Genomic DNA, 23,775 nt, shown 5'->3' on the forward strand with positions numbered 1-23,775 from the left:
AATGTTTTTATCTGCCTTTGAGATATGCCATTTGAGTCAAATACACAAAATTATTCAAAATTAGTGCTGTCAGTTGATTAAAGTGATTTTTATTAATTATAGGCTTTTTTATTAATTAACCGCGATTAATTGCATACAGGCCTGCCTACAGCATTGGCTGGGTCCCTGAAAATCCTAGAGGATGGTTTCTGCCCAGTTGTGATTTACTGATGATACCAGTGCGTGCATGCTGGATCAGTAGCATTAACATCCATCCATCCATCTTCTTCCACTTATCCGGGGCCAGGTCGCAGTGGTAGCAGGTTAAGCAAGTCAACCCAGACATCCTTCTCACCCCCGACACTTTCCAAATCCTCCTGGGGGATCCTGAAGCGTTCCCAGACCAGAGAGTATATATATGTATATATATATATATATATATATATATATAATCCTCCCAGCGCATTCTGGGTCTTCCCTGAAGTCTCCTCCCAGCTGGACATGCCCAGAAAACCCCCAAAGGGAGGTGTCCAGGAGGCATCCTGATCAGATGCCCAAACCACCTCAACTGGCTCCTTTCGGCGCAAAGGAGCAGTAGCTCTACTCCTAGTTCCCTCCGAATGTCTAAACTCCTCACCCTACCTCTAAGGCTGACCCCCACCAACCTCCGGAGAAAACTCATTTTGGCCGCTTGTATCTGTGATCTCATTCTTTCGGTCATAACCCAGAGTTCATGACCACGGTGAGGGTTGGGAGAAAGACTGACTAGTAAATCGAAAGCTTCGCCTTCCGGCTAAGTTCCCTCTTGACCACAACAGTCCAGCACTACTCCTGCAAAACCGCTGACGCTGCATCAATCCGCCTGTCAATCTCACGCTCCTTTTTACCCTCACTCATGGACAAGACAAGATTTTATGCCACTTTTGAACCCCTTTTTACCACTGTGAAGTAGCTAATTTATGCCACTTTTGCCTCTTTGAACTGATTTTGGGACTTTTTGACACCTTTAACAACTTTTCACAACTTTTGCAGCCATTTTTGCATTGTAGTGAACCATTTTGACATTTTTCTCTAATTGTGCCTCATTTAAGCAATTTTTGCCACTTTTTAACAACTTTTCAATGTTATCTTGTCAATTTTTTTCTACTTCTAATCCATTAAGGCTACTTTTAGCCTTTTTTTGTGATTATTTGATTATTTTTCCTTGAAATCTGTCATTGCTTGCCAAGTGATTTAGTCAATGTGCCCATCCACTTATGGCCATTACCAATAAAAGGTAATTTTGTTTAAAGAAAAGGGGTTCGCATTTTAAAAAGTCTATTTTGTATACCTCTATAAATAAATAAAATTCATTTTTGTTGCTTTGATAAATGTAACTATTCCACTTTAATGTAAAGTATGGTTATTAATGATTAACTTTACAATGGACCACAATTTTGCTGACCTCCTCATGGGCCCTCCATTTGGCTGGGCCCCTGAAAGCTTTCCCCTTTATCCCTCCTTGTGGGCGGCCTTGATCATATATGCTGATAATTTGAGAAAGATTGCATTACCGGTAGATCACATAACAGCAACAAAACAATCAGAAAGGGCACGTTTTTGAATGGCACCAAAGCTTTCTACTAGCCTTCGAACCAAGAGAAGTGGAGATCAAGGGTAGTTTGTCCACTTACTAGTCAATCTAGGATGGTGATTATCTGTGGATTTTATCAATAAAATTATAAAAATTTGAGCACAGAGACTTTTTACATGTGTTCCACTCAGAGTTACAAAGCTGCTTTAGCCCGTGTGTGATGGCATCCGAGTGTAATTAATCAGCATATATTTTTTAATTACATTTTTACTCTGTGATTAATTAATTGAAATTAATCCAAGAGTTTGACAGCATTAACTAGAATATTATAAAATTTCTCCAGAAAGATGTTTTGTGACAGGTTATGTTCTCATGAACAGAGACAATTGGGAGAACATTTAACAGTTGATAGTCTGTTTTATTTTGATCATACATACATGTAAAGAATAAAATCTGAAGTTTGTGGTCCACACATGTTAAAAAACCCGTAAGGTCAATCATCCTTTTAAAAAACTCAAGTGTTTTAGAGAAGTCATTTGTGTGTTGTCTTCTAAAAGAAGCAAATCCTCTGTGCCCTTTGTGTTTGTTCAATGACTGTGACTCAGCAATGCAGCAAAGTGCCACATGTTCTCCAGAGGTGTTTAAATTAAGAAGCACTTGGCGGTGCTAATCACGGCTGTAATCTGGGCGTAGTGGCTGTGTGGGTGGCCGTACAGCAGATGGATCGGGGGGTTGGCGTGGTGCGACTCTGTGATAATGCTCCATAATGGCTTTCATTTTAGATCCTACTTACTAACACTCTTCTCCTGATAATCTCATTAAAGAGCACCAGGCAAGCAAGCAGTCTGGATCATCGAGCCTTTCTCGGATAGCAGACAAGGCAAGGAGAGTAAACAAACACGTAGCACGGGTAAAAACGCAAAAATTTCACATCATTAAATTTCTTACAAAGGGATATACACAACTGAAGGGCCTATAGTCATGGTATTTTACCTGTAAACTATAGATAGCCACTAAGCAATGCCTGCCCCCTGTTCTTAAGTTTTTGAAACACATTCTGAAGCACAACTCATCCTTAGATCTCCTTTTTTTCAGTAATTGTCCACAAAATGGAACCTGAAAATCAGGCACCCTGGGATAATGGAGGATGGTGTGTAACAAAATAACACTGGAATACCTCATGCTATGATCATCACCATCACCATGTTCCCTTTCCACTCACCCTTCCCCTTAAGAGTGATTTTTTTTCCCCCAAGCTGCAACGATGAACCAAACTAACAGCGGATATTTGGAGACAGTTTCAAAACAAGCTAAATTGCTGTAAACCTGCTTCAGGAGCTAAATTAGGAATGTGAGAGAGGTAGAAAAAATGTTTGTTCACTCAGTTCTAAACCATTTAGGGTACTTCTCTGCTCTGCACTACAAGGTCCCTCTGATGACTTAGCATCAACGCAAAAAAAAAGTTATAAATAAATCCCGCCCTCCTCTCTTTTCCCCTACTGATTTTCGCCTATTTTTCTCTCCCAAGGGTGCAATTTCCTCACGCAAACTTTAGGGCTAACAAAGCACAGATACCCTTGTTCTAGTGAGGAACGCCAAGAGGCTTTTAGCTCTATAACAGTCATCCAAATCATTAACAGACTCAGCCAGGTATGACAGAGAGATAAGTATAGAGAGGTATGGTAGGAAGAATAAAGACGGCACCATATATACACCTGTGTGCTCTGAAAGCTTGCTGTAAATATCTCCACATTCACATAAACAAGATCATCTCCAGCCAAAGAAACATTTTTATCTGAATTTCTGTGTGAGGGAATATTGAGATGGGGATGGATATTTTTTGGGATGCTTGAAATTTCACTGTGAAGCTTAGAATAAGTAGTGTGCTGCAGCAAGTATTATGATTCATATTGATGGGAACATGAAGGCCTTTGTGTTCTATTATGCAGTGTGGAGAGTGTGAGGAGAAAAGAACAAAGTTGAAGAATTTAAATAAATTCACTGAATGAAAAGATTAAATCATGTTCTTGGATATTAGTTTCAAAAATTCATTTTTACAATATTGAAGTGTTCTGCTGGTGATAAAAACATCAGGCAGTTTTTTTGGTGAGCATACTGTATTACTAGTAAGAGTCTTCACTTTTGAGCTGTATTGCTCTTTTCTATTTCAAACATAGCAGATGTAATGACTTTTCAGGCTGCCATTTATCTGTATTTACTGCTTGCATCTCAAGATAAATTTCCCAGCAGTATTTGTGGCTTGAATTCACTGCAATTGTTTACTGACAAGGTGGGAGCACATGAGCCTCTCAAAGGTAGCCGAGGTAGACAGCTCCTCAGCGTCCTCGCAGCTTCCTGTGGACTCACTCTTGTCAGGTCTGATGACGCTGGCTTGGCCTGAGGCTCAGGCGGGTGCGAGCAGGCATGGACACCTTGGCTCAGTCTGTCAGCCTGGCAGACTTCAGCTGGTAGAAAAGCCATCTATGGGTCTCTTTCTTGCTCCCAAAATGCCTGCATGATTGCCTACCTTTCCGCTTTCTTGCCTGCTTGCACAGCTACCTCTGAAGTTCTCGTAGCACGGCAGGGACGCAGAGGTTAATCATTTATTTAAGGCAAGCCTACACGCAACTAGCCACAGCCCACACACTTACCCATAAGCCCCAGGCTTCCACCTGCAAATAATCTTTTAAATTTGTGTGCTCTTTAAAAGAAGGTATCTAAAGTGCTTTTTGGTGTGAATTAAGTGTATTTTCCTCTCTCTATTATATTATGGACAGAGAGAATGGTATATAAATGCTCAGGTCAAGGACCTTATGACCCCAAGACTCTACTTAATGAAGATTCTTCCTCAAAGAAAAACAGCTATTTAAACTGAAAGCAGCCAAACTAAAAGCTCACATCTTGATAAACCACTCCTGACTGAGACATACTTTTATGGAGAGCTCAGAAAAATTAATGTGGATTTTAAAATATAATGAGTCAGCACTAACCAACACCGACACATGCAGATGTACACAGGCACACACACAGAAATGAAACCGTCTGATCCTTGTCAGTAAGTAATTTTTTGGGATACATTTTCTGCTTCGGCTGCATTTCTGTTTGATAATAGAATGCATTTGTTTTCATAATGACATGGTGGAGGAGAACATGTCTTTTCATGCTGTAGAAACAATTGACTACATTTGAGTGGGGGTAGCAGGATTTGATAGTTGTATGGACAGCTTTTTTTTGGTTTTCATGCTGCAGCAAAAAGACAGTGAAGTTAGAGAAGCAGACAGCCCAGTAGCCTGACTCTGGAAAGATAGATAGGATTGTATTTTACTTGCTTGCTGAGTAAATATTCACTGTGTTGACAAGCTGTTACATGTCAGCCCTGTACTGGCTGCCTGCATGGCCTTTTCCTTACATTGTGACAGCATTTACTTATTACCAGCTTTCAGCAGCAAACTTTTTTAACCTTTGATGATAGCATTTATTCTGTTAAGGCTGATAAAATAATTTTCATCTCACCATCAAACTATGTGAAGACTTCATCCCAAAGCAATCCAAGTAAGGCCTTTTATGCACACTTCTTTAGTCACCTTCCATGTGTTGGTTTTATACAAGGAATCTGGGGAGCTGATGCAAATCATAGTGACAATGTAGCAAGCCAAGCAGATGTTGGCTATGAAAAATAGATGGACTGTGATGTCAGCTGTGGAGTAGTTGGAGCCAGAGCACCTCTGACAGACAGCAGCTTTAGTTCCATGTAAAAGCCTGCTGTGAGCCCAGTTCTTACATAAAGACAGGTAAGAAATATTCATAAACAGTAGGCAAAAAAAAACTTCAGTTTAGCTGGATTTGGCTTGCTTTGCACGCACAGGCGTGTGCTTCATGCAGAACACTTCCATTAGTTTCATTGTCGTTCCATTTCGGGAACATCGAGTGCACCCTCAAATATTGCAAACATAAAATATGCATCCAACCCTGATCTTCAAGGACAGCCGGGTGGAGCTTAGCTCCTGTACAAGGTCTGTCAGTCTAACGGGGAGCAGATCAAATATTCACCATATAAACCTCAGTTTACCCAAAGCTCTTTGTTGCTACTGAAATATACATCGACAACACACTCAGGAGCAAAGCTGATTCTCTTTGTACTTCAGATTGCAAGCAGAGCTGTTTTTCAGCAAATGACTGAGGGGAACAATGATCCCTCCATTAATACTCTGTTTGTTTTATGATGAGACCTTTTTAAAGCTAACTAAATCACGCTGAGGGAGATCTGCTGCAGTGTTCATATCTCACATGCAGGCTTCAGTTATCTGAAGCTGAACTGGTTCTGAAGGCTGAAGATAGCGTGAACAGAGCTGACAGGCGAAAAGATGGAAAAGGGATTTGACATCTCTAAAGCCAGGTATTAAGAGAGCTGCCAGGCTCAGAAGTGCAGACACAAGCAGCCAGACGCACATTAAAGTTTCAGAGTCCCAGGTCCAGAGAATGTCCTGTCTCTCTCTCTTGCTAAACCCCCCACCCACACACACACACACACCCAATCACCCCATTCCTTGCTCTGCTTCTGCCCCAGTATTGGGTGTCCTGAGAGCTTGCTTGGCTGCACTGCTCCTCCAATGACCCTCGCTTCAGTCTGCCTCTGTCCCCTCTCATTCCTCTCTGAATGCCCTTTACTTGGAACACAGAGGTTATGGCTGTCCCCTGTGTCACCCTCAGATCCAGAGGCTGACTCTGCCTCAGGGCTGCTTCCTTTCCCTCCGACCCTCTGCGCAGAGTGCACTCTACTTGGCCTCAAGAAAATCAGACAGCACCCTTGTCCCCAGAATGTATGCTGCAGGGCTGGGGGTGGACGGCTAGGGGCTCATAGAACCATGTGAGTCGTGAGTCCAAGCAGGTGCAGCAGAGTCAGCCCTGCAAACCTGACATAACAGGGTTATTCAAGACTTTAAAGGGGCTTCTCTGTCTGTCAGCTTACCTTCCATTTCTCAGCTGCAAAGCCAGCCAGCCAGCCAGCCCACACACTGCAGGCTGCAGTCCGCTGGCCCCAAGGCTCAGGGAGCCACCACGAGGGGGTGGTTTACGTGTATGTGTGTGCTTGTGTGTCCCTGAGCTTCTACGTGGGCAAGTGTGTGTCTATGTGTGTGTGTGTGTGTGTTGGTGGAAGCAGGGCCTTGGGAACTGAGAGTGGGAGCCTCCTGACTGCAACAGTGGCTGCTACCTTGGCAACCCAGGAGGGAAAGATGTGTTGAATGAGTGAGTGGGAGAGGGATCTACAGTAGATGCATGTGTGCGGGGGACGTGGATCTGTTTATGAATTTAGTTATTTTAAACAGGCTGAATACATGCCATGATATACTCTGACTGTACTGCTAGCATTGAGGCACCGTAGTCTTTTGTTCTTTTGCTGTATATAAATTGTGAATTCCTTCTTCACTGTGGAGTTGCCCGCTTTTAAGGTAAGTGAAGTGTACTTTGACATGAAGCCAGTGACAGGGCACCTTTGCAAACGCTGGGGAGCACCATGGCCTATCAAAAATAGCAATACCTCAAGTTGCTGCTGCAGCAAGGGGCAAAACGTCATATCATGGGAGAGGATGGAAGCAGTGAATGTGACACATTTTTTTTTTGACAATGTGAATTTTTTTTTTTTTTTTTTTTTTGTCCTCCCGTCCGCCTCATCTCAAAATGTCGCAAAATTCAGGACTGACTGAACAGATTTGCTTGTTTCTGGGGAGAAGGAGCTGGTCCTCTCAAGGTGTGTTAGCATCACTTACTCAGAGCTATGATAACCTCTAAAAGCTGCAGCTCTCACTAACCCATTTGTTGATCTGTCCACCCATGAACTCTCTGAATGACAGACAGATTCCACTGCTGACAGGGTGGGGATTGAAATGTTGTATAGATAGTCCTGAAGGGACACTTCACTCAGATCCTGGTCTTTTCTCCTCAGATTTTTTTTGGTTCCGCTGGACTTATGCAGCTGTAGCAGGGCTAAATACTGTTAGTGCTGTGCTCATGGTGATTAATGTTGGTCTTTATTATAATATTAAAGGGATACTTCAACATTTTGGTGAATTCGCCCATTGCCATAATCCCTAGTCTTAGTAATAGTTTTGTTTACTTAGTTGTTGGTGCAGGCTGTTTTTAGATCTGGAGGGCTGATATGCCAGCTGCTCAGCTAATGCTATGGAGACCTCCGGTATTTCCGGCTTTCCCTCATCAAACTCTTCATATACACAATCCAACAACTCCAAAACACTCTGGTGGACAAGTTGTGACCTGCACATCATGAGTCATTTGAGTTTGATGTGGGCTTTCTGGACTTAACCATCTATAAAAACAACGAAGGAGGGTTGGAGACCACAATTTACCGCAAACCACTAAGCAGAAATACACTCCTCAGAGCCGACAGCCATCACCCTCAAAAACTCATCAATAACATCCCAACAGGACAGTTTTTACGTCTGAAAAGAAATTGTAGTACACATGATGAGTTTGAATGCAAAGCAGCGGAGCTAAGCGAGCGCTTTCTGAGCAGAGGCTACAAGGAAGACGTCATCAAAGCAGCCTATCAGCGGGCGGTGCGCTCCGATAGACCCCGCCTCCTCGAGAAATCACAGCGCCCCCCTACATCCTCACGCCCCTGTTTCTCCACGGAGTTCTCCCCCATTGCTGGCCAAATTAAACACACCATCATGAAACACTGGCATGTTTTACAGAGTGACCCAGCCCTAAAGCAGATCTGTGATCAACCCCCTCTCATCTCGTTTAGAAGAGCCCGCTCCCTTAGAGATAGACTGATCCACACAACAACACAACCCCCTCACAAAGCCACCTGGCTGCCTGCTCCTCCCTCTGGTTTTTACAGGTGTGGTCACTGCGCTCATTGCTCAAACTCCTCTGATACCAAACACTTCTGTCACCCCCGAATGGGTAAAAGATTTCCCATAAACTCTTTTATAAACTGCAGTACCACACATGTCATCTACATGCTCAAATGTCCCTGCAGTATGGTTTATATCGGTCAGACTAAACGTCCCCTCAAAGCACGCATAGCAGAACACAAAGCAGCCATCCGCAACAACAATATGGACTACGCAATAGCACGACATTACAAACAGGTAAATCACGGCTCCGCTGCAACCCTCCGCTTCTGGGGCATTGAGAAAATCTCTCCCTCCCTGAGGGGTGGTGACATTGTCAACAAGCTCCTCAGGAGGGAGGCATTTTGGATATACACCCTTAACACAGTTGAACCATTTGGACTGAATGAAGAACTTAGCCTCTCATGTTTTTTGTAATATGTAGATTTGTTACGCTCAGTATGTTATATTTTACCATCTACATTGTCGGTCCATGTATTTTGTAAATATTGTATACTTGTATATATTTGTTGTGAAATATGTTCACATATTCCTGTTTGGAATAGATAGTTTGACATGAGTGCTGTCACAGTATTGGTCCACTGCGGGCTGACGTCCCACCTCAAACAACCAATCAGGGTAGTAACTCTTTATTCAGGAAGGGATTTAAGGTCTTCAAACAACACCAGTACTGTTTGACTCTGATGAAGACGCAGTACGCGTCGAAACGTTAGTCCTCTGCACCTGATTAAACGGCCTCAAGTGATTCGTGTGCTCCAGTTTCTTCATTGGGTTTACCTGGTTTACCCACTGAAACACCTCTGACACATTAATTTATGTTGTTGGGGCAGTGTAAGAGGAAAGAACTCTCACTTTGTATATAACATTGTAGCCTTTATCATTTTGTTGGAAAGTTGAGAAACAATAGAACTTAGCAAAAATGTTTCTCAAGTTTTGACAGTGTTAAAGTATATGTACACTGCTTAAGAAGTCTAAAATAGATGTATTCTATCAACAGTGTACAAATTAAATCCCAGCTGTTCCCTTTTTCTTTCTGCATTATGTCCCATCTCTTGTCTTATCTGTTTTTTTCTCATTATTTCTTAGAAGGCAGCAGACTCTACAGCTTATATCAGAAGTATGTCTTTAACAACGAACCTTGCTATTGGTCTGTTTACTGCTTCCTTAGTGACACACTGTGGAGCTGGCAGTGATTTAAAATCCAGCCTTTGTTGTTGCATGGAGTGGCTCCTCCTTGGTCTGCCAAGCTAATGTGAGCTGGAAACTAGCTTAGCTGAAGCATGTTGTTTAACTCGAGACTTTGTGAGGTTAGAATTACTCTTCTTGGTGGTGGAAACGTTTCCTTTCCTGTTCTTTTCCATCCTTTTGTCCCGAGGAGGGGAAAATAATGCTCGTATCTCCAAGGCAGAGAACTCACACCCAGGTGCTCAACCATGATGTGTGTGTGTGTGTGTGTTTCAGTGCCTGTGTCTGTTCGTGTGTCTCTGCAGTGCCTTTATTCTTTCTCTGAGGATGCTGCTGTGCTTATGGTCACCTAGAACCTAATGTTTACTAACCTTTATCATGGAGTTGTCAGCTGTAAAAGTAACAAGTAATAAGTGATTTAAACTCTCTGTAATTATAATGGTGTTAATGATTTTAAAAAGAAATGCATGACACTACTAGTTACCATAAAAACGTAATGGAGTTACTGTTATGGGTTACTTAGTAACACATTACTCCCAACACTGGTCACCTGTGTGTTTCAGTGGACAGCTACTATTCAGCATCAAAGAGTCTGTAGTTTGTATTATGATGTCACCTGATGATAGCAGTAGATGAAGATACTTTTCATGTCTGTTAAGCTCTTAGGCATACGATTCAACAAAGGGCACAAAATAATGGCAGGTGTATTTGATTACATATACATAGTTTCACTTGAACAGTTTTAGTGAAATTTCAATCTCTTGTGTGTTTATTTGTGTGTGTATGAAAGGACAAAATTAAAGGTAAAATTACATAGTTGGGATAGCAGGCAGTATACCCGTTTGAAGAACACTCATTTTCTCATCTCACACATTGGGCAACCTGCTGCTCCTCAGGAAACAAATAATGGCTTAGTCATAACACCTCGCTAACACACCAAAAGAGCCTCCATACTAGAAATAGCAGTGTTTTACCACTGAAAAACATGCCCACCCCCTATACAGTTTGTGTCAGATTGTACAGCAGGTCTGCCAAAAGACTAAGGGCGACTCTAAATTATTTCCCACCTACTCATTCCACTCCTCCATCTAACATGATTTGTTTGTTAGTGAAACCGGACATGGCACTGACTGATACAGCATTGCAGTGCTACATCTGTAACGAAAAAGGAACCTACACAAGATTATGACAGCTTTCAACAGATGTGAAATACATTCATATACTATGAGACATTTTATCAGTAATAATCCTTTCCTTTCACATTTATTTATATATGTACAGTATATATATCATATCAGTCTTTTATAGGGAAAGTGTTCCAAGACATGTGCTATCTTAAAATTGAAATGATTTTATTAGGAAAGCCCCCTTTCATGACTAGTAAGTGTCTTCTTGAGTTGTTAAAACTGTTGCAGAATTTGCACGACTGGCACTGCAAGCAGCCAAGAAATCAAAGCAAATTAATATCTAACCTCATTAAAAGGCCATTATAAAGAGCAATGCATCATTTGGGTTCTCGGTTTTAATTGACAATTAAAACATATAAGTTAATGTATCCATTAAGCTAATTGATCAGCACAAGGCTGATTTTTCAAGAGCTACAACCCCATTAGAGACTATTTATCATGCATTTTTAATAGCTTCTCTATATTGCCCCAGATGCAGTTCTTTCTCAAGTCATTTCTTTGTGATTATTAAATTCCACAATCTCTGTCTATAAATTCTCAGTGTCATCAGAGTTAATTCTCACAACACAACCGAAGGAGGGAAAATGCAGTATTTGTTGTTCCTTTAGATAATTTCAATGGCATTTCGGTGACCTCTTGTTAAATATTTCTAACTTTTCTCAGCAGTAGTGAAGCAGTTTTGACTGATTGAAGACTGTAAATATAACTTGGCATAGTGTAAAGACTTACCATCTATATTTAAATGTAAGTGTAGAGTTACACACAGCTTCGCACAATTACAATTAATCAACTCTCTGATTTGTCTTTATGGTATTAAATCATGCATGGTGTTGGTATTAATGGAAACCAGATGACGGCTGAGCTGGCCTTATCCTTGCATTCTAAAAAGACAGCATGCTAGCTTAAATGCTGCTGAGCCGTTTTAAACTCTGCTGAGCTGGAACAGAGCAGAGCACCATGATAGTGCTATCCAAATGGAGGAAGCATGCAGAGCTGATCCTGCTGGGGAGTATAGATGTGGACAGGGCAGGTGTTGTGACAGGCTGAGGCCAACCACACTGCCTATTCTCTACATGAATACTGTAGGTTAGAAAAGCATTGACTTTATACCTTGGTTCTCAACTGGTGGGTTAGGACCCAAAAGATGGTCACTTTGCCATTTTTAGTGGGTCACAGATGTATGCCTGGAAAGAAAATATGTGGCAAAAAGTCTGTAATATGCCTTATTTTTAAGGATATGTCTCCATCTCTTTGTTTTATCACATCTTTTGTTTGTTTTTAAGTCTTAAGTACCACATTTTGATTTTACATTAAAAACATTTGGGTATGGTTAAAAAAAAAAAAAAATCAGGAATAGGGGCTGCGATTGGTCAACAAGGAGGTGGTAGATCCTGACTCCAGGCATGTCGAGAACCACTAGACTATAGTATCTTTGTCTACGTGACTAAATTTGCATTTATCTTCCTTTCATTAACTGAACAGTTCAGGAACAATATCCCTCCTCACTTTCACACACATGTGCACAAAAAATGGTGCAACTACTGGTTATCTGCCAACCGCTCCGCTCCTCACTGTCTTTGCAGGAGGACATACTGTACTGCTTGTGTTTGTTTGTGTGTGCCTATATGTGGTAGAGTGATTACATGTTTACTTGCATGTGTGTACATCTTTATGCTGTGTTCGCGTCACGTCTCCAAGCAGCCAGGCAGTCTGCTAGCGGCTCCCTGCTGTTAGCTTCACTGTAGCAGGCTGGAAATGGTTTGTCGAATCCCCTCCTGGAGATTTCCTGAAGCTGCAGGCAGATGTCTAGCCTCCATCTCCCCTTCTCTCTCTGCTCACCTGGGGATGGATGCCAGCCAGTATGCCTCATTCCCACCCTCCTACCTCCAGCCCTGGAGGTCCTCAGTCTTGCCAAAGAGGGTGTGATGTAGAGGGTGGGGGCTGGCTTATCCACAAAAGCCACACTATGCCCCCCATATGTACAGTGACTCTGTGAAATTGCATACATATATATAAATGAATACATTTTTGACCAGCAGCTGAAAACCCAGCCTGTAGTCAAAGTAAATGCATTCTATTTTATGTTTCAGAGCTGTAATCAATCACTGACTCGCATGCATTTATACCAACACTTGTCACTAACTAGTGTACACACGCACACACGCACTTAAAAAAAACACTCAACCTCCACTGACGCCCCCTGTCACACAATGGTGGCATCCATGGCTGCTGGTTTGGCCCCATCTGGCTGTCTGGACTACTCTACGAGTGCTAAGAGTCTCTGTACCATTAAGCACCAGCCAGCACATCTCGACTGCCCCGCATGAGTGCTCTTCGCCAGCACACTTCATTTTCAGCTAACCCTCTGGTAGCCGCGCTTGTCGAACCTCACATCTCTTGTTGAGGATGAGGGAGAGGGGTGAGGAAGGTGATGGGAAAGTGGGAGGCAAGGGTGGGAAAGATGTCGAACCCAGGAGAGAAGCATTTCAAGCAGTATGTACTCAGCTGTTGGATCCATCTGCAATTTAAGCTCAGTGTAACTTAAGTAAATAGTATCAAAATAAGGCTTTTGATAAGAGCTGGGCGATATGGCCTAAAATTGATATCCAGATATATTTTTGCTATATCCCAAAATACGATATATATTGCGATATTTTGAAATGTCTTCCAAGTGTCTGTATAATATTTAATTCAGCTCCAAATGACACTAGTTTGGTGATTAAAATAGACTGTTCTATTGGATTTTTAATAAAATTATATGCAGAAAGGGTAAAAATCAAATTTTAACACACTTATTTTGAAAAGGACTTCATTCAAACTTTTACTAATAAAAAATACATAAATCATGAAAAAATCAGTCTTTTATAGTGTATGAACAGTTCTGAAATGTTTTCTGTGTTATGTTTACTGTTGTTGATTATAAAATGATTATTTTCCTCATTAAGGATGAAGCAAACCTGTACAAAACTCACCAATCTTACATGCAGCCAAAGACCAAAACCCTTCAGTCTAGTCCACCATTCAGGCTCACAGCTGTGATTTTATTAGTCTGTTATCTATGCTGATGAACGCTGGAGCAGTTTCTGACAAGTCCATAACATGGGAGCATCTTTAGACCTTATTTAAGAAACTCTCCTGTGTGATCATGGTGGAGAAAAAAGCTTGTTTGGAGGCAGGAACATTTTAACTCCTTGTTGTCGGTATTTTGAACTGTTAGGCTGAGATAAGGCTCTGTAGTTGTGAAGTGGATCAAGTTTGTCTGCTGCTGGGCCGTCTTCTCTCTGAGATGTACGACTCTGACAGGGAGTTTTAGCACAATGCTCGTGCCTAGGCAAATCTTGTGTTCTGGGTTAAGCGTCTTTGTGAAATTTTTAAATCCTGGCTTGTCAACATCACTGGGCTCATGTCTTTAGCAGCGTGTTGTGTTACTGTTGCTGTTGTCCCGGATTTATCTTGCGGCGTATTTTAACTATTACCGCGTGAGTTCGACCTCTTCCTTTTCAAAGCTGAACCCCTGGCAGATGGCAGACCTCCGCTGTTGTCCGTCTCTGAACGCAGATAACTAGCCGCTAACTCGCCACGCTGCTCTGTTTACCCGTAGTGTTTACCTCCTCTCTCCTCCGCTGATACAAAACGCACATGTGCGGAGGAGGGTTTTCTGGATGGGCAGGGGAGCTCTCTGCTGTGAAAGATACGTTCAGGGACAATGGGAGAAGCGAAACTCCAGCGAGAAATGCACGCAGATGGCTCAAAACTTCCACATAGTTTATACTCGGATGTTGGCGATACAGTTATTTTATCCATCATGTGTGCAAAAAGCCGCGATACATCAAGTATACTTGATATATCACCCACCCCTAATTTTTATGTATTTATTTAAAAGGAAATAATGCATACTGAATATTACAGGCTTAACTGAGATAATATACTGTATATGTAATTAATTCCTTTATCTCTTCATCATCCCCGTTCTCTTTTGTGTGCATAAAAGAAGCCACAGAGTACCATTTTTGTGAGTTAGATTTAAACTGACAAACTTAACACCTGATGTCAGCTGAGAGTCAGAGGAGGAGGAGAGAGAAGAGAGAGGAGGGCTAGTTATAAATAGCAGAAGTCTCTCCAGAATGGCAGGTTTTTAATTAACAATAGAGAGCGTCTGATAATCCACAGTTAATCCAGAGGAAAAGAAGGAGGAGAGGAGGGAAGGAGAGAAAATCATCAGCTGTTTGATGTTCGGACTACAAGTCCCTCCTGGCCCTTCCACCGCTCGCTGCTGAGCTGTTCAGCGCTGTGATATCCATAGCCCAAATGTATTTATTTTGTGAAACAGCCATGCTCCATATTTTGTGATTCACTTTGTCTCTGACTAACCGCTGTCTGTTCCCATTAGCTTGAGTGTGTGCACGCTGCTCCTCTTAAACTGACTGTGATGCTTCGTGCTTGTGTGTGGTGTTAGTGGATCCAGGCTGTTTGTTGAAAACTAGCCGACTGAAGGCCCTGATGGCTGGAGGCGTCCTCTTAAAGTCCTACGCCTGTTGAAAGGCTTGATCTGTCGGGGAAACACTGGGAGATGTCAGGCCCGCTTCACACTCAAAGGGAGTGAGCTATCTAAGACACTTTGAGCTCGAAGGGAAATGGGGGTGGTATTTTTTTTCTCTTTTTGCACAGCTGCAAAGACAGTAACAAATATGTTGTTTGTACTGTTAGACTGCATTTACTGGGGTATTTCAGGAAGAATTTGAGTTTAATTCATAGCATTTGCAGCATTCACACATCTGTCTTGAGTAACTTATGATAAAATGCTCAGTGCTCACCAATATAATGAGCAGAGGACAATTGAAAGTGCCGAGATTCTTACCTCTCAGTTCGCCTTCTCTAAAGATGAATTCACAGATTTGTTTCTTTTTATTTGTGACAACTGACAACATGGATCAGATAAATGCATAAACAGGAGACAAATAAAAAAGGTTACATTATGCTGTGAGCTGCTATATCCTTAACAAATACATAAACAGTTGCCAACTGTGTAGAATTTCCAGGTGCAGCCTTTATAGTATATCTGTTTTTATAACCTCCTTTAGCCACTGAACATATCTCAGGGGAGCAGTTTCCTTCTTTTTAGGTAAAACAAGTCCTCCAACCATTAAGGAGCAGAAAACCTACATTTACCTTTGGCACCTGTCTTTGCAATAATCACATGTTGGATTAAGATCAGTCTCGATTTTTAGCTAATCCTTGAACCAATGTAAGCGAATTACTGTATTTAAACTGAATTATGGTGTGCCAAAGGCATATTGAGGATGAATGCATCCTCTTTATTATCTTGTGCCAAACTGCCTCTGGAATTATTTCACCTTGGTCTTTTTCCCATTTATTCTTAAGACAGTCCAAACCAGAAACATGTGAGTGAAGCAGCTTATAGATCTTGCTTAAAATCTGTTTAATGTCCATTTTATATTTGAAAATACAATGTAATAGAATAAACTGAAGATTGGAGGAAACAGTCATGGTTAGATGCTACAGGATGACTGAGTTTTAAATCTATGTAAAAATTAGCAATGTCTTACAACTGAAAGTTCCAAATTTGATTCATCCCATGCATTTGTAATTGATTGCGGTTAAATTTCCTCTTTTTGTTGCACTTTGAAATTTTGCATTTAAAACTTCTTTTTGACAAACTGTTGTACTGTCTCAAACCTCGTCCACACAGAGACAAAAACAATATATTTCTGTTTTGTTTTGAAAAAGTTCTCCATAAAGATGTTTTTGTTTCAAAAAATGTCCACATAAGCACTAAACCATTCAAAATGATGAAAAAACAGTATATATGCCAGGCTTGTAAGTGGCACTGTGATTAGCTGAAGAAATGCACCAACAACAGAGAAGAAGATTATAGACCAAACTACCATAAGTTGCTCATGGTGGTAGTAGAGGAGCATAAGATTTTTCTGTAAGAGCCGTAAGCTCATTAGATTATGAAGCATGAACACAATCATACAATGGTCATTGTTATTGTTGTTGGCAGGCTTATGGCATGTGTTTTTTTCAGGGGAGTGAGTGGGCCATGACTTAATCATTTCAGGAAAGATGCCCTTATTGTATATGACTTTTTGTCACAGGAGCAGCGTGTGAAAGTTCATTGAGGCTAAAGGAATGTCTAGATTGGTTCCATATTTTGACTGTGTAACATTATGATTTGAGGTAAAAGCTGAAATGGATTGTTTAAATGGAAGATCAGAAACACTGGGTAAATCTGCCAAGGCATAAGATTTAGTGGGCACTGCCTAAAAACTGTCCATCTGGGACTAGTGGCATCACTCCTCACCTCATCAAATATTCTGTGCAATGTGAATAATATTTTGACTTAAAATATCAGGAAAATGTATTCTCTGTGTTGAATCCCACCTTTTATGATTATTTGCTAATGTGTCAGGTATTTATTGAATGTATAAATTAACACAGGCTCTCTGCCCTCTGCAAGCTTGTGGCAACACAGCAGGATTCACATGACATATTGTTGACAGAAGTCACACTGAGACTCCTGGCGCTCGGGGCACGAGTCCTTTTGATCCTGTCAGTAGTGATGAAGAGATGTTGCAAAGGATTTTACAGGAATAGATGCATGATGATGATAGTCAGGAGGATGTCTATGGAATTGTTTTCAGTGTCAGTGTTGGTAAATGCATCAGGGTCAAACTGTGGTCAGTTCAAATTATTTCTAACAAATCTTTGAGGAGTCTTTATTAAGAGTCTTTTAAGGAGAAGGCATATGTATGTTATTATGGAGGATGTTAAGAAGAATTGTCAGTATGATTTAAATTTGCACCTTATTAATTTTAACAGAAGTATTTATGTATTTCAAATAATGAGAGATTAATGTATAGGTAATAAAAATAAATGATGCTTACAGACCATATATTAAAACATCAATCAGGATAACATTTTAAAGTTGTTTTTATTCTTTCTGTTATTTCAGGACAGAGTCTGGGCTACGGATTTGTCAACTACATTGATCCAAAGGACGCAGAGAAAGCCATCAACACGTTAAATGGACTCAGACTTCAGACAAAAACGATCAAGGTAACTGACATCAAATACAGTTTTACTTGAATCATGACACGATAATAATCTTCATCTCATGTGTGATTTTTTCTTAAAAAGATTTTTGTAAAAACTGAAAATATTTGAAAGAAAATTGATAAAATCACACTGATTTTTATAAAGTTGTGAATACCATGCAAGTAAAAGGCTGTAATTCTTCCTCATAACCTTTTAAGGCATCAGTGCTGTTAGTGAGTGAGCTGGAAGGGTGGATGTGATTAACATGCATTTGTAATTAAAAAGACCATCTTAACTAAAGAGAAACATTTAAAAGCTTTACACCGTGAATGGTATGCTAAATACCTTCTGAATGTCAAAATGTACAGCTGAAATTACATGCCTGGATCCTTGCACATTTCTGAAGTAATTGAGAGCTTTGGTTTTTGCATTTTAATAGAATGACTAAAGTGCAGGCTTGTTGGTGGTATGACAGATAAACCAATGCCAACAGTGAGCTGTCCCACCTCCAAACATGTCCTTAAAGTCTGAAAATTAAACCTAACAAGCAGCTGTTTTTTCATGTTTCACATCAACATATAAATCTACCCCTAGCATGTTCCTCTATAGTCCCCTGTGCTCCGTGCTTGCTGGTATGTTATGGCTTTTAAGATGAACAGTAATCTGTTGCTCTGTGGTAATCCCTAAATTCTCGCTTTCTGCCATCTGATCTAATGTAATCTAATCTAACATCATTGGATTAGCCTGTATTTGTGAATGGGCAATCCTTGTGGGAATCCTTCCATTCACTCAACAATGTGGGCTGCTGCTGCCTGACCTGGCTTTGGTGTGCAAACACATCCCCAGCCCCTGTATGGCATAGAGAGCAGAGAGAGATACCACCACCATACCTGACACCATTTTTCCCTTGACAATACATAAACATGAGCAATGACCAATATTGACTGTTGCTAATTCAAGTGAGATAAAGATATAGACCATTTCTGTTATTGTTTAGATTAAAACCTTCTTGCTTTCTTGTTGTAACTATAAGTAGCACTGCAGTTTCCTTCCGATACCATTGTGTTCAAAAAATGTCAGCGGTTGAAAAACACCAAATACCACTATATTACACTGATATTGCGACCTGTATTTCATTGATGATGTTTACTTTTGAAGTATGTTTATGTTTCTGAAATCAGTTGTTTTTGGTCAGCTGACTAGATATACCATTGGATTGGTTCATGGACTGGAGCATTCACTGATAGCTTACTGGGTTAAACTGGAGGAACAGACTGATGCTTGTAGTGAAACAACCCAGAATTTATGTCGGTGCTCTTAGTGGATATCTAGAGTTTGGTTGTTTTACATTTGTACTCTGGTTGTTTTAGGCCTTTATGCTTTAAGGCTAATTTACAGTATGTTATTATGTGATGTTTACATGCATATGTGATTTGTAAAATGACCTAAAAGAGTAAAAAATACATACAGAGCAGAATCACTGCATACACTTCTTTTGATTTCTTAGGAATGATTCAGAGGAAATATTTGATTCTAGGTAGGCCCTACAGCTTACATTCTTCAGGGAAATCTCCTATTATGCTTTTATTACCATAAGTATGAAAAATTGTAACTGCTTACTGTTTAGTAAACCTTTCTTATGTGCAGGAGGGAAATTTAAAAAATAACCACATTCACTAGATTTGGGTGTCCAGGAGATAATTTTTGTTGCTGTGGTAAAAGAATGGGTATTGATATAGTTTGATTTTAATGGGTACATCCTCATATTTTCTATAAAAGCAAGTTTTATCATTTAAACCTCACCTAATCATTTAATCTGTGCACCATCTCCAACGTACTCAGTACACACCGTTGCTGCAGGAGATGTGGCCCTGGCTCATTAGCTGCGCTGTTAGCAATAGCAAAGCTAGCTCCCAGCATAGATACAGTTTACATGGCTATGTCTGACATACTGTCATACTACAAAGTCGATGGAGCAGTAAGACTCTCATCCTGTGCTGATTTCTTTTGATATAAGTGTGAAGATGGACTGTGGATTCTGAAATCCCCCATGTATGAGGAAGAATGGCCCAATTTATGCAATACCTCTACACTGCAAAATGAACCCACCGGTAGTCCTGGGTCCACCACCCAGTAGTAAACAGGCAATACAAAAACAAAATCTAAGGCTGGTTCTGTTTTAGAAGACCTGCCCACCCACAGCATAATTAACAGTGAAGTATTCAGATATAATCTTATATTCAAATGGCAAGTTTCTGATAAATATTTATTTGTCCGGCATGTCTTTTTCATATCAAAATAGCTTACAATTTAACCACAAACAAATGCTATTTTTGTTTCAGGTTTCCTCTGTCTATTTACATTGTTATAATCAGAAAATATAATGGTTCATGCCAGGATTGGGCAGTATCCATTTTTCAGTACAATTATAGCCTCCCCAAAATTTCCAGCTGTATACAGTATTACCTCTTGTTTTAAAAAAAAAACAAAACATTTTGCATGTACAAGCACAGCAAAAAGAACACAATGCTCTATAGGCATTTGATTCAATCATTTCACAAAATGCTTCAAGTCTTAAAAAGAAACCAATGAGATATTTATTCCAGGGGCACTGGTAGTGATTTATAGTTGCAGCATTGTTTTCACACTTGACTGGTAAAGTCAAGTTTGGGGTGGGGGGGTTGTGTTTTTTTTTTTTTTTTTTTTTTCCCTCTGTGCGTCATGGCACATATGGGCTTTTTTCCTCCCTGCTCTGCAGTCAAATGAGAAATAATAATCCCAAACTATTATCTGACTGGTTGCAGGAATATCAAGTAATGTTCTGTGTGCTTTTAAACTGATAAAGATGGGCCATGAACAGGATTTGTTTTTTGCGTTGTGCAACAATGTTGAACACAACCAGACGTGATTTCACTAAGCAGGAAGCTTATACAAAGTTATTACTTCAGCACTCAAAATAAACAACAACTACCAAATAACTTCATCTTCATATCTTATTAAGAGGGATTAACTTAAGTTTAAATGTTTTAAAACATTCTGTGGTTTAAATTTTAGCTGATGTTGCTGCTTGCAGTTATTTGATGAACTTCAAATCAGTTTCACTGATTTACCCCCAGAAAGAAGAATCAAAATGCTTCTAAACTCACTTTGCCATCCATCACAATTCATTTAACTGTGCGTTTTTAATTGTTTGACTTCAGAGAAGACCAGACTGTGGGGCTGCATATAGAGCAGTAATATGCCGTTACGCACCATATGTTGTATGGCAAATAGCCTGGTATCATCAACGGGAGTTTTTAAATCACTTTTACTGCCCCTTACACAGGCAGGGTGCTGCTGCTAGATATGGACACACACTCTTAAGACATTTGTCACAAACACTGGCTCATTGCACAGCAACATCTTCATGATGATAAGTAAAGCAATACCTTTGCTATTTTTAACATTCTTGCATAAAAGTCATATAACAGAAATCAAGACCGCAAACATGTAACCTTTTAGAATGTTGTGCTTTTAAAGTCTGTAAACAGTTGTGTGTTAAATTGCTGTGGTCTTTATTGAATATAGCGTCCTGAGTTCACAGATTTTTCACTCTCACAGTCCTGACACAAGAGATTGCCTCAAGTCGTTCCTGAGATAAAGGCAGTCTTCGTAATGACATAAGACAACTCTGCATCTCTGTCTGACGCTATCGCTCTTTCACACTTCAGTTCCTTCCTCCCACTACCCTCTCTTCTTGCTTTCTCTCTTCACAACAAACCAGATACCCTGAAGGAAATAAGGTAAATTAAAAGGCAGCACAGTAATTTTGAAATGAAGTTTGCCACTCTTTCATGTCACACCCTTCCCACTCTCTGCCACTACACTTGCTATAAAAACGCTTGGCCCAGAGATTCACATGCTCTCAGGCGACATGTCTCTGTGTGGTGTATTTGAGTTGGTTTTACCGCTGCCGTTTCTTACACCATGACACCTCAGATTTAGTCAGTGATGCTGCTTCCCTACCAAGGCGTGAGGGGAAGCAGCATGCCAAAGGTGAGAGGATCTCACAGTGACATGCATGCACATAATCTCTCACACTTTTTTCAACTTAAATGTGCACACACACTTACACACACATGCACACAATCCACACACGCCCTACGCCACACTTGTACACAGTACGGCTTACAGCTTGTGGAGGTGTTGATGGATTAGACATCTGGAGTTGGCTGACAAGAAGAAGAAATGAGGGGAGAGCTGCACAAAGAAAAGAGGAGCAAAAAGAGGCAGAGTCTGGAAAAGAGAGAGGAAGGTTTAGTGAGGCAGCATGCAGGAAGGAAGCAGAGGGAAAAGATTCAGGCTGCAAAAAACAGAGAGATGCAGAGAGGAAGAGGAAAACACAGAAGCTGATCCTGGATGCCAAAGAGGAAGATGTGTACAAGAAAAGCAAGACATGGGGAAAGCCAGCTGTTCTCAATCCTTTTCTTCCACTGTTAGAGTTCAGCAGGATTTCCATGCTGCTGCTGAAGGATATGACTGCATATCCACCATATTTGCTTGACTTTAACCCTATTTGATGGCTTATGTCTCCACATGTCAGAGGTAATGAAAGTACTGTGGGGGAAAGCTGCTCCTGTCAGCAGCAGTAGTAATGGGATTTGTGCAACTTCTGCTCAAGAAACTGGGTCTACTCGTGAGGATGTGGGACAATGTTTGAGAAGTGAAAGTTCACCAGTAGAGAGCTCTGGGGCTCCAAAGAACAGTAGAACCAGATGTTCTGGCTAGATGACATCTGAATACAGAATACAGTACATAGAGGACTTTGAGACAGTGCAGAATAGCACTGAAGAGTAGATTTATTTATAGTGTTTTGGTGCACTTGTGGAAACAAGGGAAAACAGAAACATTTAAATTTGAAGAACAAAGGAAATGACGCCGATTAGTGGAAGCAAAAGAAAGTCCTGTATTTTCTTTAAAGGAATATTGTCACATGTAAAGACACAAGTACTGGATTTTATGTGCACGTCTGTGGAATTTTTTTCAAGTTTGGTTGTATGCGTTTCACAGCTTTTAAGGCCAATTTTCTGCCAGATTCTCTCCATCCTTAGTATAGTATAAGCTCTTTGCAGATGATGTCACAAAGCAGCAGAGAACAACCCGTGGTGGGCAATAGATTACCTCTACATAGAGTAACGGTACTGGAAAGGCCATGTCTTGAGCTGTTTCCAACTTGCCAAGCATTCAAAGTGCGAAAATAAAATCATTTTTAATTCTTAAGCTACTTTTGTGTCCTGAAAGTAGTGAAATACTCGGGCAATTTGCTCTGGTTTAGCTCATTAAACTCTGATCTTACCCGTGTTTCCTCAGCTGAGGTCTGTCTCACCAACCTCCAGCCTCTCTTGTTGCGATGGGAAATCCATTCTTTTTAAGAGATCCAAGTCTTTTGGCTCAGCTGTGTAGAGCTGTTTTTTGGCTCCCAAACAGCTCTTCATTTGGTACCAGTTTGGCTTTTTAAATCTGGATTAAATAACTACAAAGGATGGAGGAAAGGAAACTGGCCCTCAAATAGGAGTTACCGCAGCTCACATTAAAGAGCCATTTAGTAGAACAAGCTTGTTCGTGAATGGCTCTTCATCTCTCAGTCTCATACTCCACAAGGTTTATTTGGTTGATAGTACACCACTGTTTCAATTAAAGGTATGTTTTTAACAAAATTGGGATTTTTTTTTCTTTTTTTTTTTTTTTTTTTTTTTTTTTTTACATGTTAAAGGGGCTCAGCTAGCCTCTCAGCTCAGTACAGGACTCTTCAAGACTCTTGTCTCTATTCACCTGACTTAGACAGTGCTAGGAGATCTACAGGACTGAGTGATTGGTGATATTGATCATCTCCATGCTAAATGAATCAGTTAAACTATGAGGAAAAAAATCTTTT

General features: G+C 40.5%; 1 protein-coding gene across 3 annotated transcripts in view; it reads left to right on the top strand.

Annotated features, from left to right (window-relative positions):
- The window catches only part of elavl4 (ELAV like neuron-specific RNA binding protein 4), a 93,355-nt gene that overhangs the window by 43,168 nt on the left and 26,412 nt on the right, over window positions 1-23,775 (top strand). For all 3 annotated transcript variants that reach the window (XM_041791004.1, XM_041791006.1, XM_041791005.1), the window contains one exon: window positions 17,779-17,882. In XM_041791004.1, the coding sequence (XP_041646938.1) occupies window positions 17,779-17,882 (104 nt within the window). The remainder of the gene's footprint in view (window positions 1-17,778; window positions 17,883-23,775) is intronic.

The sequence above is a fragment of the Cheilinus undulatus genome, linkage group 7 (genome assembly GCF_018320785.1).
Source record: "Cheilinus undulatus linkage group 7, ASM1832078v1, whole genome shotgun sequence".
Taxonomy (NCBI): Eukaryota; Metazoa; Chordata; class Actinopteri; order Labriformes; family Labridae; genus Cheilinus; species Cheilinus undulatus.